Below are 13,646 nucleotides of genomic sequence, written 5' to 3'. Positions count from 1 at the left end.
TAGGGCCTAGGAAAGGGGCCTTGCTGCCAGTCAGGCCTATGGTGGGACTTCACCACTGGTCAACAATGGAGTCAAGGCATTGCTGGTGGCTTGTGCTGGGGGGAGGGGGTCACGAAGTGGGGTTTTGCTGAACTGACTACTCACATTCCTAGGGGGCCACTGGTCTGCAGAAGGGGAGTCCACTGGTGGATCACCCAGGCTCATAGCCTCCCTGTGGATTATTGTAACTCAGGCCAGCTGCTGCTGCTGCACTTGAACCTCACTTCCCTCCCTACCCAGTGAGACACACCTTTCCTGCCAGGCTGGTAAATTGCTTGCCTGCTCCCTGGTCTATTCTGAGGCAGTTTTCTAGTTGTTGGCACACTAATGCCTTCATCTCTCTAATAGGAGGTGAGGAGCAAATTTTACCATTGGTTCACTGGATGCAAAGTTGGTCATTATACTCACTACTTTCTAAAGTTTTTGTTGATACCATATTGTTGCCACTGTATAAATTGTTCTCCTATGTTCATTTCTCTCTTAAACAGTTTATACAAGTTTTCCCAAATTTCTCAGAAATTAATTTCTTTCTCATTTTCATAGGACGTCATTATTTCATGACACTTATGACACAACTTGTTCAACTATTTCCCAATTCATGGAGACCCCCTCTGATTCCCATTCCTTGTCATGTGAAAAAGAATGAAAATTCTTTTTGTATAGCCCTGGAGTTCATTTTGCTGAGGACTAATATCTTCTTCAATCTACTCAGTCTTTAATTAGCCCTTCTTCATTTTCCCTTTTTCCATCTATTCTCCTGTTGAATGAAATGTATTTGTGTACTCAATTGTGTGCCTTTCTGTGTGTTTTCTTCTCCACTTTGATCAGTCCAGATGAGAGTGAGGTTCAAGGGTCTATAATTGCCCACCATCATCTATACCTTGTTTGCTAACACATCTACTTTCGCACTCCGATTTTATGAGATAATTTTCCATGTACTTCCTTTCCCTCGCAGGTTTTCTCTATACATCCATTCTCTCCTTATGATCATCAAGAAATAAACAGATCTTCTTCCAGTCTTTGTCTTATTAGATTCCCTCCATGTTGGCTGATGATGTTCCTGTTCACAAGGGACACTTGTACCATCTCTGCATAATAGAATGGAAGCAGTTCACCTTTGCTTGTTTGGTTGGCTGATCTTTTATCATTGTTCATTTCTGTTTACCTTTTCATGTTTTTCTTGACTCCTGAGTTTGAATTCAATTTTTCTAAATGGCCCTGGACTTTTCATCAGGAATGCTCCAATGTCCTCTATTTCATTACAAGTCTCTTATCCCCCCAAGGAATTATGATTATTTTTACTGAGTAAGTTATTTATGACTGTAAGCCTCAATCATTAGCATTCTAACTTATCATATTATTTATTCTCTACTGTTAAATCATGCACAGGATCTCATTGTGGCTCCTCACTACTTGAATTCTTTCTTTCTTGATTTTTTCAGTGATTTTTCCCCCTTTAGCTGGGAAGCTCTGGATTTGGGCCATCGTGTTCCTGGAATTTTGTATTTGGAGATTTCTCTCTTGAGGTGACCAGGGGATACTTTCTACTTCTACTTTTTTCTAAGTTCTGGTTCTAAGAGATTTGGCCAGTTTCCTTTTAGTATTTTTTTCTGATTTTTTTTTACAGAGATTTGCAAATTTCATTAAATAGTTCCCAATTATATATAAAAATATTTTCAACATAGTCCCCAGTAGTGAGGGACAATTTTGCTTTGCATCCTTCCGTTTTCTCTATTGACACAGGAGGCCAATTTTCTTGTCCCAACTCTCTCCTCTCAAGACTCTGACTCAGTCTGAATGGTCACCATGTCTCCTTGATTCATCTCATTTTCTCAGTCTGGAGAAACACCCCCACTCTGTCATGCTCATCTGTTCATAAAAAGCATCATTTGTCAAAAAAAAAAATGACCTGAAGCAATAGAAAAACAAAAAACCACCTGACACCTGAAGTTGGTCCCATTCTGTTCTGGTTAATTACCTGACTTTGCATAAAATGACTACCTGTGTTGTATGTAGGCTCCTCCCTTCTGCCCAGCCACTGTAAAAACATCACCTGCTTCAGGGTTGGACAAATTTCATTTTCTTGGTATTCCTAGCACTGAAAATTATTTTATTCTCAGTATCTCACAAACAAAATAATAAAGAGATTGTAATGTTTCCTTCCCTCCTTTCCACAGGTATGTGACTACCAGAGTAGAATAATGTGTATACTGTTGCATTTAGTTAATATGATGACTAGTTATGCTTAAGTATTTTTCTCCTTCTATTTTCTTTTTTCTTTTTTTTTTTTTTTAGTGAGGCAATTGGGGTTAAGTGACTTGCCCAGGGTCACACAGCTAGTAAGTGTTAAGTGTCTGAGGCCGGATTTGAACCCAGGTACTCCTGACTCCAGGGCTGGTGCTCTATCCACTGCGCCACCTAGCTGCCCTTTCTCCTTCCATTTTATTCATTGATTTAAGAAAAGATGCACTCTGTATGGAGGGACAAGATATTGAACATTAAAATGATAAAAATGAAAAATTATTAGGAATATTTTAAAATATGGTTAAATGAATTTATGAATGGATAAATAAGAAAATGAACAAAGAAATTCATGCATATGTACATACATAAATGAATAAAGAAATGTCTATTACATTGAGTGGTTTGGCCCACTGCACAAGGATCACAGAAGGAAACCAAGACTTCATTTACTCTTCTACAGTCTGAAGAAAGAGGAGAGAGGAAATGAAGGTGGGTTGGAGTCTGGTCAGGAAAAGAGGAGAGGCAAGTATAACCCTAGTCATCTGTAGAAGGCTCATTTCTGTGTCACACTGTAACACCATGACAGGAGAAAGGGGAGAGAATGGAACAAGCTTTATTAAGCACCTACTGTGCGCTATACACTTTACAAATATCTCATTTGATCCTTGGAAGAACCGACTGAGGTGCTCTTATTAGCCCCATTTTACAGTTGAGGAAGCTGAGGAAGAGAGATGTTAAATGACTTGTCCAGGGTCACGCAAATAGCAAGTGTCTGAGGCTAGATCTGAAATCATTTCTTACTCTGGGCCAGTGTCTTGTGTTGTGGTGCCTCCTAGAGGCCCTGTAGAGAAAGGGAGTGGGGAAGAGGAGGCTCTTACTCCTGAAAAGGGGGAAAGGAGCGAATCTCTGGAAAAGTTCCTGAAGCACTTACTTGTCTTCCTGTCCCCAGGGCATCTGAGAGGAGCAGGGCTTCCTGAAGCTGAGACCAACCACCATGGCTGTGTCCCCCACACCCAGGGAGCTGGAATATGTTAATAACTACACGAGGGAGAGCAAATGAGAGTTTAGCTCCTGGTGCTGAAAAGTTGGAATTGCATGATTGGATGGAGACCCTCTCTCTGGTCATTGCCCTGGCTGGGCTGGTGGGGAACAGCATCATCCTGTGGCTCCTGGGCTTCTGCATCCCCAGGAATCCCTTCTCCGTCTACATCCTCAACCTGGCTGGAGCAGATGCCCTCTTCCTTTGTTGCTCCTTTCTGATTTCCATAGATCGATTTGTTGATTATTTGTATTATTCTTTCACATACAGAGTAATGATGTACACCAAATATTTGTTGTACACCAAATATTTGTTCTACACCGCCGGCCTGAGCCTCTTGGCTGCCATCAGCACCGAGCACTGTCTCTCCGTGCTCTTCCCCATCTGGTACCGATGTCACCACCCCAAGCACACGTCTGTGGCTGTGTGCGCTGTCCTCTGGGCTCTGGCTGCTCTGTTGTGGGTAGCATGTTTTCTCCTTTGTTTTTATATATATTGTTCCAAATTCTTTCACACCTTCCTCTTCATCAGGATGGTGTGGTTCACCCTCCTCACCTGTGTGCTGTGCTTGTCCAGCCTGACTCTGCTGCTGAAGGTCCAGTGCAGCTCCCAGAGCCAGCACCCTCCCAGGCTCTACCTCCTGGTGCTATTCACAGTTCTCTCATTCCTCCCCTGTGGCCTGCCTCTGGAGATGAAGTATTTCATAGCAAAGTTTGTTATGCCATATTGGCTCCCTCAGCTCCTGGCCTGTGTGAACAGCAGTGTGAATCCTTTCATTTACTTCTTCCTCGGCAGCCAAAGGTACAAAAGTTGGGAGTCCCTCAGGGTGGTCCTCCAGAGGGCCCTGAGGGATGAGCAGAAGTTGGGAGGTGGAACTAGGCACAACCCCCATATCAACAGCCCAGAGATATCCTTTTCTGAGGTTAAGGATAAGATGCTCAGACATGGGAGTCTTTGAAATAAGCCCCCTGCCCCCAATCCAGTTGCTACCGCCCTCCAGCATCTCTGGGAGGAAAACCAGGATTTCCCCAAATCCCCCCCCCCCCCCGTTCCATCCTTTATGTTGGTACCTGGGATTTCAACTCTAAATGATGAACAAGCATTTATTAGGTGTCTACTACATGCCAGGCAGATAGGCAGTACAAAGGATAGGGCCTAGAATGGGAAAAGCTCAGGTCAGAATCTGACCTGAGACACCCTGGGCAAGTCACTGAACCATTTGCCTCAGTTTCCTCATCTGTAAAGTGAGCTAGCAAAAGAAATGGCAAACCACTCTGGTATTTTTGCCAAGAAAACCCCAGATGGGCTCACAAAGACTCACATGACTGAACAATAAGAATATACCTGTCACTGTACTAAGTGCTTTTCAAATATCTCATTTAATCCTCACAATACCCCCAAGAGGTAGGTTCTCTCATAATATCTATTTTATACTGGATGAAACTGTGGCAGGCAGGCAGAGGTTCCATGACTCGCCCAGGTTCCCAAAGCAAGTATCAGAGACAGGATTTGAGCTCAGCTCTTCCTGACTCCAGACCCCATGTTGGAGTCTGTGCATGTTGGAGGCCCCTAGTTTACTCGAGGCTCCTTTACCTAGGGAGTGAGGTCCAGGGACTCATGCTTCACCAGCCCAGAGGAGGGCTACTCCAACAAATGGCCATTCTTCCTGTCCTGAATAGAAGAAGAGGAAATGCATCCTTGAAGTCCCCAATTCTCCCTGTCCTCTCCTTGTCAGTCTCTGTAAATGAAGGCAAAGAGGCAGGGGTCAGACTCCTCAAGGTTCTATGCTCCTCCACCTTGTCTTCTCTCAGGCCTCCTCCCCCTCCCCCTCTTCCTTCCCTGAACAGGGAAGATTCCAGCTCAGCTGTGTCCCCTCCATTACCTACTAGTGCTCCCTCCCTCCCCCACTCCCATCATGAGAGTTGAGGTAAATCCATCTCGGCCCCTAAAGGCCAAGTTGGGACTCAGCATGCTCTCTCATTTTCAATCTTCTGGTCTCACTCTGAGTCTCTGGGCCTCTATGTTTCAGTAACTCTCTCTATTCCAATCTCTCTTTCACTCTGCATGATCCAGTTCCTGATGAGGTCTTTGTATGGGGGAAAGTATTGTAGGGGTTTTACCTGAGAAGACTCACCCTAATGAGAGCAAAGCAGGGGAAGGGAACTCACCATCTCACATGCAGACACACATGTCACACAAGCACACACTGAACAACAATCCCCTATGGAATATCCCAACTGTAAGAGATCATTCAGCCATCAATGTATTCTTCCAGTGACAATGACCTTTTCTTTCCTTAGTGGTATCAGGTCCCATATTTTACTTGGTCCAGGTATGGAATGGTCTAATCATGTGGTTTTTTCTAACTGTCATTATTGATATAATAAAATATGTTAATAGTTTTCCTTCTGTGAAACCATACTTGCATAACGTATAATCTTTGTAACATATTGTTGTAATCTTTTAGCTAGTATTTTATGTAGGTTTTTTGCATCCATATTCATTGATGAAATTGGTCTATAATTTTCTGTTTTTATTCTTCCTTACTTAAGTATCAATATCATAATTGTTTCATAAAAGGAGTTTGGTAGGATCCTTTCTTTGCCTATTATTCCCAATAATTTATTTAATATTGTAATTAGTTGATCTTTAAATGTTTGATAGAATTAACTTGTAAATCCATCTGGTCCTAGTGCTTTTTTCTTAGGAAGCTCATTAATGGCCTGTTCAATTTCTTTTCCTAAAAGAGGTCTATTAGACATTCTATTTCTTCTTCTGCAAATCTAGGCATTTTATATTTTTGTAAATATTCTTCCATTTCACTTAAATTGTTAAATATATGAGCTTATAATTGGATGAAATAGCTCCATATAATTGCTGTAATTTCATCTTCCTTGGTGGTATATTAACTCTTTTCATTTTAATATAGATGATATGGTTTTCTTATCTTTTTAAAAATCAAATTAAACAATGGTTCATATATTTTATTGGGGGTTTTTCATAAAACAAACTCCTAGTTGTGATTATTAATTCAATGAGGTTTTGCACTCAATTTTATTAATGTCATTGTTAATTTGGGGGATTTCCCACTTTGTATATAATTGGGGATTTTCATTTTGAGGTTTTTATGGCTTTTAAAATTCCACTCCCAATTCATTGATTTGCTCTTTACCTTTTATTGATGTAAGCATTTAAAGATATAAATTTTACTCTGATTCTTGCTTTTGTTATATCCCATGGGTTTTGTAATGTCTCATTATTGTACTTTAATGAAATTATCTTCTATTATTTGTTTTTTAACACACTCATTCTTTAAGATTAAGGCATTTAATCTCCCATTCTTTTTTTTTTTAGTGAGGCAATTGGGGTTAAGTGACTTGCCCAGGGTCACACAGCTAGTAAGTGTTAAGTGTCTGAGGCTGAATTTGAACTCAGGTACTCCTGACTCCAAGGCCAGTTCTCTATCTACTGCGCCACCTAGCTGCCCCCTCCTATTCATTTTTAAACTATATTTCTGTGGTCCCTTGTTAAATATGTATTTATTGCATTGTAATCTGAAAAGAAATATTTAATATTTCAGCTTTTCTACTTTCCACTATAAAATTTTATGTCCTAATATATGATCAATATTTGTAAAGGTATCATAAACTGCTGAGAAAAGAGGTGTATTTCTTTCATTTCTCTCCAGATATCTATCATTTCTGGCTTATGTAAAATTCTATTCACTTCCCTGACTTTTTTCTTATTTATTTTTTGTCAGATTTCTCTATTTCAGAGAGGGGAAAATTAAGTTCCCCCACTATTATAGTACTACTATTTATCACCACCTGTAATTCATTTTACTTTTCTTTTGAAAATATAAATGCTTAGATAAAGCACCGGCCCTGGATTCAGGAGGACCTGAGTTCAAATCCGGCCTCAGACACTTGATACTAGCTGTGTGACTTTGAGCAAGTCACTTAACCCTCATTGCCCTGCAAAAAAAAAAAGAAAAAGAAAAGAAAAAAGAAAATATAAATGCTATTGGACTGGGTGCATATAACATCAGTACTGATATTGCTTCATTGTCTATGGTATCTTTTATCAAAGTAGCATTACCCTGGGGTGGAGCCAAGATGGCAGAGAGTTGGCAGCAAATCACTTAAGCTCTCCTTCTGTTCTCTCAAAAAGAACATTAAATCAAGCCTCTAGATGGATTCTGAAACTACAAAACCTGCAAAGAGACAGAGAGACACAGTCTTCCAACCAGAGATAATTTCGAAGACTTCAGGAAAGGTCGGTCTCACTGGGGCAAAAGGGAGCTGCAGCACAGCACAGAGGGGGTCGAGGTAAGTCAGCAGGAAGCTGTGGGCCATGGCCGAGCAACTGAGGCCCTTGGATCCTGGCTCAACAAGTTGGTGGTGCAGAAGGACAGTGGCAAAACCCACTTGAACCAGCCAGGAGGACAGGTTGCCAGCTGGATAGCCACCCACAGGACAGGTGTGACCAGGCCTACCAATCCCAGGGAGCAGCTAGCAAGCCCAGGGTGGGGAGAAATCCACAAGCCATAGAGGCCTCAGTGTAGAAAGCCAGTGACACAGCCCTTATACCCCAGCACAAGAAGCTTGAAACAGGGACCCTGGTGCCCCCAGAGCAGACCTCAACTTAAAAAAAAAAAAAAAGCTGCAGTATGAGTAAGAAACAAAAAAGAGCTCTCACCATTGAGAGCTTCTGTATTGAAAGGGAAGAGGCAAACACAAACTCAGATGAGGACAATACTCCCAAATTGCCTACATGTGAAGCCTCAAGAGGGAAGATGAATTGGTCTCAAGAACAAAAAGCCTTCTTGGAAGAGCTCAAAAATAATTTTAAAAATCAATTGAGAGAAATGGGGAAAGAAATGAAAGCAACACAAGAAAATTATGAAAAAAAGAATCAGCAGCTTGGAAAAGGAAGCACAAAGATTGACTGAAGAAAAAACAATTCCTTAAAAACTTCATCTGGCCAAATGGAAAAAAAAAAAGGTGCATAATCTCACTGAAGAAAATAATGCCTTAAAATTTTCATCTGGAGTGTTCTGGGGGCAGAGACAAGATGGCGGAGAGAAGCTAGGAACTTTCCTGAGCTTTCCCATATTTCCCTCAAAAACAACATTAAATCAAGCCTCTAAACAGATTCTGGAACTACAGAACCTAGAAAAAGAGAGACAAAATCCTGCTACATGAGATAATTTAGAACACTTCAGAAAAGAGCTGTCTCACCTGGATAAAAGGGGAGGGTGGCTCAGCATTACTCATCCCAACTGGCAGCTCACCTCAGCAAAGCTCGGCTTAGTGGGCAGCTCTCTTAGCATAGGTGGATCAGTGGGCAGCTCACACACTATTGCAACTCAACACAGCTGAGAGCAGTAAGAAGTTTGCAACCATGAATCCTGTGCCCCAAGAGCAGATACTTCAACTTGATAAATTTAAAAATAGCCTACAGGGGAAGCTAGGTGGTGCAGTAGATAAAGCACCAGCCCTGGATTCAGGAGGACCTGAGTCCAAATCCGGCCTCAGACACTCGACACTCACTAGCTGTGTGATCCTGGGCAAGTCACTTAGCCCCCATTGCCCCACAAAAACAAAAAATATATATCCTACCTGAGCAAGAAACAAAAAAGGACCCTTAGCATTGACAACTTCTATGGTGAAAGGGAAGACCAAAACTCAAACGCAGATGAGTTGGTCAAAACACCCACAAGTGAAGACTCAAGAGGGAAGATGATCTAGTCTCAAGACCAAAAGGCCTTCTTTGAAAAGCTCAAAAAGGCTTTTAAAGACCAAATAAAAGAGGTAGAAGAAAAAATGGACAAAGAAATAAGAGAAATGAGAGTTACACTGCAAAATGAAGCACACAAAAAATGACTGAGGAAAACAATTCCTTAAAAAATACAATTGGCCAAATGAGAGAAAAAATTAGCCAAATAGAAAAAGAAGTGCAAAAGCTTACTGTGGAAAATAAGGCCTTAAAAATTAAAATTGAGCAGATGGAAGCAGACAACTCCATGAGACACAAGAATATGACCAGCAGAATCAAAAGACTGAAAACATAGAAGAAAATGTGAAATACCTCTTTGGGAAAACAACTGACTTGGAAAATAGGTCCAGGAGAGATAATCTGAGAATTATTGGACTACCTGAAAGCTATGATAAAGAAAATCATCTAGACACCATATTCCAGAAAATTATTAAAGAGAACTGCCCTGAAATTATAGAATCAGAGGATAAAATCACCATTGAAAGAATCCACTGAACACTTCCTGAAAGAGACCCCAAAAGGAACACTTCAAGGAATATTGTAGCCAAACTCCAGAATTATCAGGGGAAAGAGAAAATACTCCAAGAAGCCAGAAAGAAACTGTTTAAATACCATGGATCCACAGTCAGGATTGCACAGGACCTGGCAGCTTCAACATTAAAGGATCACAAGGCTTGGAATATGATATACAGGAAGGCAAAGGAGCTTGGATTACAACCCAGGACCAACCACCCAGAAAAACTGATCATTCTCTTTCAGAGGAAAAGGTGGACATTCAATGAACTAGGGGATTTCCAAGGCTTCCTGAGAAAAAGACAAGAAATGAACAGAAAATTTGATCTCCAAATACAAGACTCTAGAGAAATATAAAGAAGTAAACAAGGGGGAGAAAAGGGTTGTTCAGTGATGTTAAACTGCTTGAGTCCATATGAGGGAGGATAATACTTTTAACTCTTGAGATCTGTATCTTTGTAAAGGTATTGTTATTAAATCACCTTTGATGTGATGATATAAAGAAACTTAAGAGGCAGAATAAAAGAAGACTGGGGGAGGAGAGAAAGGGAGAGGTGGAATGGGGTTAATTATATCACAGGAAGAGGCACGAAAAAAACCCATTACAACAGAGGGAAAGAAGGGAGGGGTGGGCATTGTTGCAACCTTACTCTCATCAGACTTGGTTCAGGGAGGAAATAAAATACACTCCCATTTGTATAAAGAAACTTAGCTTACTCTGTAAGGAAACAAAAGGGGAAGGGGGAAAGGGTGGTATTGATAGAAGGGAGGGCACAAGTGGGCGGGAAAAGGGGGCAAAAAAAGAAGGGCAGCTGATAAAAGGGAGGGCAGATTGAAGGAGGCAGTGGTCAGAAGCAAAACATTGGTCAAGTGGAATAGGGGGAAAGAAGGGGAAAAAAGAGTACAAAGGGGAAAAGTAGATGGAGGGAAATAAACAGTTAATAATTTTAACTGTGAATGTGAATGGGATGAACTCTCCCATAAAACAGAAGCAAATTGCAGAGTGGATTACAGTGCAGAATCCACAATATGCTGTTTACAAGAAACACATTTGAAGGAGAGAGATACACAGAGAGTAAAGGTAAAAGGCTGGAGCAGAATATATTATGCTTCAGCTAAAGTAAAAAAAGCAGGGGTAGCAATCCTTATCTCAGACAAAGCAAAGGCAAAAATAGATCTCATTCAAAGATATAAGGAAGGAAACTACATCTTGCTAAAAGGTACTATAGATAATGAAGTAATATCAATATTAAACATGGATGCACCAAGTGGTATAGCATCCAAATTCTTAGAGGAAAAGTTAAATGAGTTACAAGAGGAAATGGACAGTAATACTATACTAGTGGGGGAATCTGAATCTTCCCCTCAGAATTAAATAAATCTAGCCACAAAATAAAAAAGAAAGAAGTGAAAGAGGTGAATAGAATACTAGAAAAGTTAGACATGATAGATGTCTGGAGAAAATTGAATGGGGATAGAAAGGAATATACCTTTTTCTCAGCAGTACATGGCATATTTTCAAAAGTTGACCATGTATTAGGGCACAAAAACATCATAGTCAAATGTAGAAAGGCATAAATAGTAAATGCATCCTTCTCAGATCATGATGCAATAAAAATTACATGTAATAAAGAACCATGGAAAGGTAGACTGAAAATCAATTGGAAACTAAATAATTTCATTTTTTAAAATGAGTGGGTCAAACAACAAATCATAGAAACAATCAATAACTTTATCCAAGAGAATGACAATAATGAGACAACATACCAAAATCTATGGGATACAGCCAAAGTGATGCTTAGAGGAAATTTTATAGATCTAACTGCTTACATGAATAAAGAAGAGAAAGAGATCAATGAATTGGGCATGCAACTTAAAAAGCTAGAAAAAGAACAAATTGGAAATCCCCAATTAAATACTAAATTAGAAATCCTGAAAATTAAAGGAGAAATTAATAAAATTGAAAGCAGGAAAACTATAGAATTAATCAATAAAACTAAGAACTGGTTTTATGAAAAAAAAACAATAAAATAGATAAACCACTAGTTAATTTGATTAAAACAAAGAAAGAAGAAAACCAAATTACCAGTATGAAAAATGAAAAGGGTGATCTTACCACCAATGAAGTAGAAATTAAAGCAACAATTAGGAACTATTTTACCCAATTGTATGCCAATAAATTTGACTGAAGAGGAAATAAAATCCTTAAATAAGCCCATATTAGAAAAAGAAATTGAAGAATCCAATAATGAACTCCCTAAGAAAAAATCCCCAGGGTCAAATGGGGTTACGGGTAAATTCTACCAAACATTTAAAGAACAATTAATTCCAATATTGTACAAATTATTTGGAAAAATAGGTGAAGAAGGAGTTCTACCAAATTTGTTTTATGACACAAATATGGAGGTGATACCAAAACCAGGCAGAGCAAAGACAGAGAAAGAAAATTATAGACCAATTTCCCTAATGAATATTGATGCTAAAATCTTAAATAAGATATTAACAAGGAGATTACAGCAAGTGATCACCAGGATAATACACTATGACTAGGTGAGATTTATACCAGGAATGCAGGGCTGGTTCAACATTAGGAAAACTATTAGCATAATCAACCACATCAATAAGAAAACTAACCAAAATCATATGATTATCTCAATAGATGCAGAGAAAGCTTTTGACAAAATACAGCACCCATTCCTAACAAAAACACTAGAGAGCTTAGGAATAGGTGGAGCTTTCCTTAAAATAGTAACCAGTATCTACCTAAAACCATCAGCAAGCATTATATGTAATGGAGATAAGTTAGAGGCCTTCCCAATAAGATCGGGGTGAAACAGGGATTTCCATTATCACCTCTATTATTTAATATTGTACTTGAAATGTTAGCCTTAGCAATCAGAGAAGAAAAAGGAATTAAAGGAATTAGAATAGGCAAGGACGAAACAAAACTATCACTCTTTGCAGATGATATGATGGTATATGTAGAGAATCCTAGAGAATCAACTCAAAAATTACTTGAAACAATTAACAACTTTAGCAAAGTAGCAGGATATAAAATAAATCCATATAAATCATCAGCATTTCTATACATGACCAACAAAGTCTAGCAGCAAGAGATAGAAAGAGAAATTCCATTTAAAGTAATGGTAGATAATATAAAAAACTTGGGAGTCTACTTGCCAAGACAAACCCAGGAACTCTATGAACACAATTACAAAACATTTTTCACACAAATCAAATCAGATCTAAAAAGTTGGAAAGATCTCAATTGCTCATGGATAGGCTGAGCTAATATAATAAAAATGACAATCCTACCTAAATTAATGTACTTATTCAGTACCATATCAATCAGACTACCTGAAAATTATTTTATAGAGCTAGAGAAAATAATAACAAAATTCATCTGGAAAAAAGTCAAGAATATCAAGGGAAATAATGAAAAAAAATGCACAGGAAGGTGGGTTAGCTGTACCAAATCTGAAGCTCTACTATAAAGCGGCAGTCAGCAAAACTATCTGGTACTGGATAAAAAATAGAGTGAAGGATCAATGGAATAGGCTAGGCACAGGAAACACAGTAGTAAATGATATTAGTAATGTACTGTTTGATAAACACGAAGACTCCAGCTCCTGGGATAGGAACTCAGTATTTGAAAAAAAAAACTGCTGGGAAAACTGGAAGATAGTATGGCAGAAATTAGGCATAGACCAACATCTGACACCTTATACTAAAATAAGGTCAAAATGGGTACATGATTTATATTTACCATAGGTAAATTAGAAGAAGAAGGAATAGTCTACCTTTCAGATCTTTGGAAAGGAGAACAGTTTATGACCAAACAAAAGATAGAAAATATTATGAAATGCAAAATGGATGATTTTGATTACATTAAATTTAAAAGGTTTTGTACAAACAGAAGCAATGCATCCAAAATTAGAAGGGAGGCAGAAAGCTGGGAAACAATTTTATGGCCAGCACTTCTGATAAAGGCCTCATTTCTAAAATATATGGGGAACTAAATCAAATTTATAAG

General features: G+C 39.1%; 1 protein-coding gene across 1 annotated transcript; it reads left to right on the top strand.

Annotated features, from left to right (window-relative positions):
* The first annotated feature begins 2,985 nt into the window (after positions 1-2,985).
* Positions 2,986-4,280, top strand: LOC122731761 (mas-related G-protein coupled receptor member X1-like). Its single transcript, XM_043972038.1, is given in 2 exon segments — positions 2,986-3,333; positions 3,335-4,280. Coding segments are annotated over 2 exon segments (1,002 nt in total). The 5' UTR covers positions 2,986-3,277.
* The last annotated feature ends 9,366 nt before the right edge of the window (positions 4,281-13,646 follow it).

This window comes from Dromiciops gliroides, chromosome 6, assembly GCF_019393635.1.
Source record: "Dromiciops gliroides isolate mDroGli1 chromosome 6, mDroGli1.pri, whole genome shotgun sequence".
NCBI lineage: Eukaryota > Metazoa > Chordata > Mammalia > Microbiotheria > Microbiotheriidae > Dromiciops > Dromiciops gliroides.
Note: the sequence above shows the minus strand (reverse complement) of the source record. Positions and strands in the feature narration are given on the sequence as shown.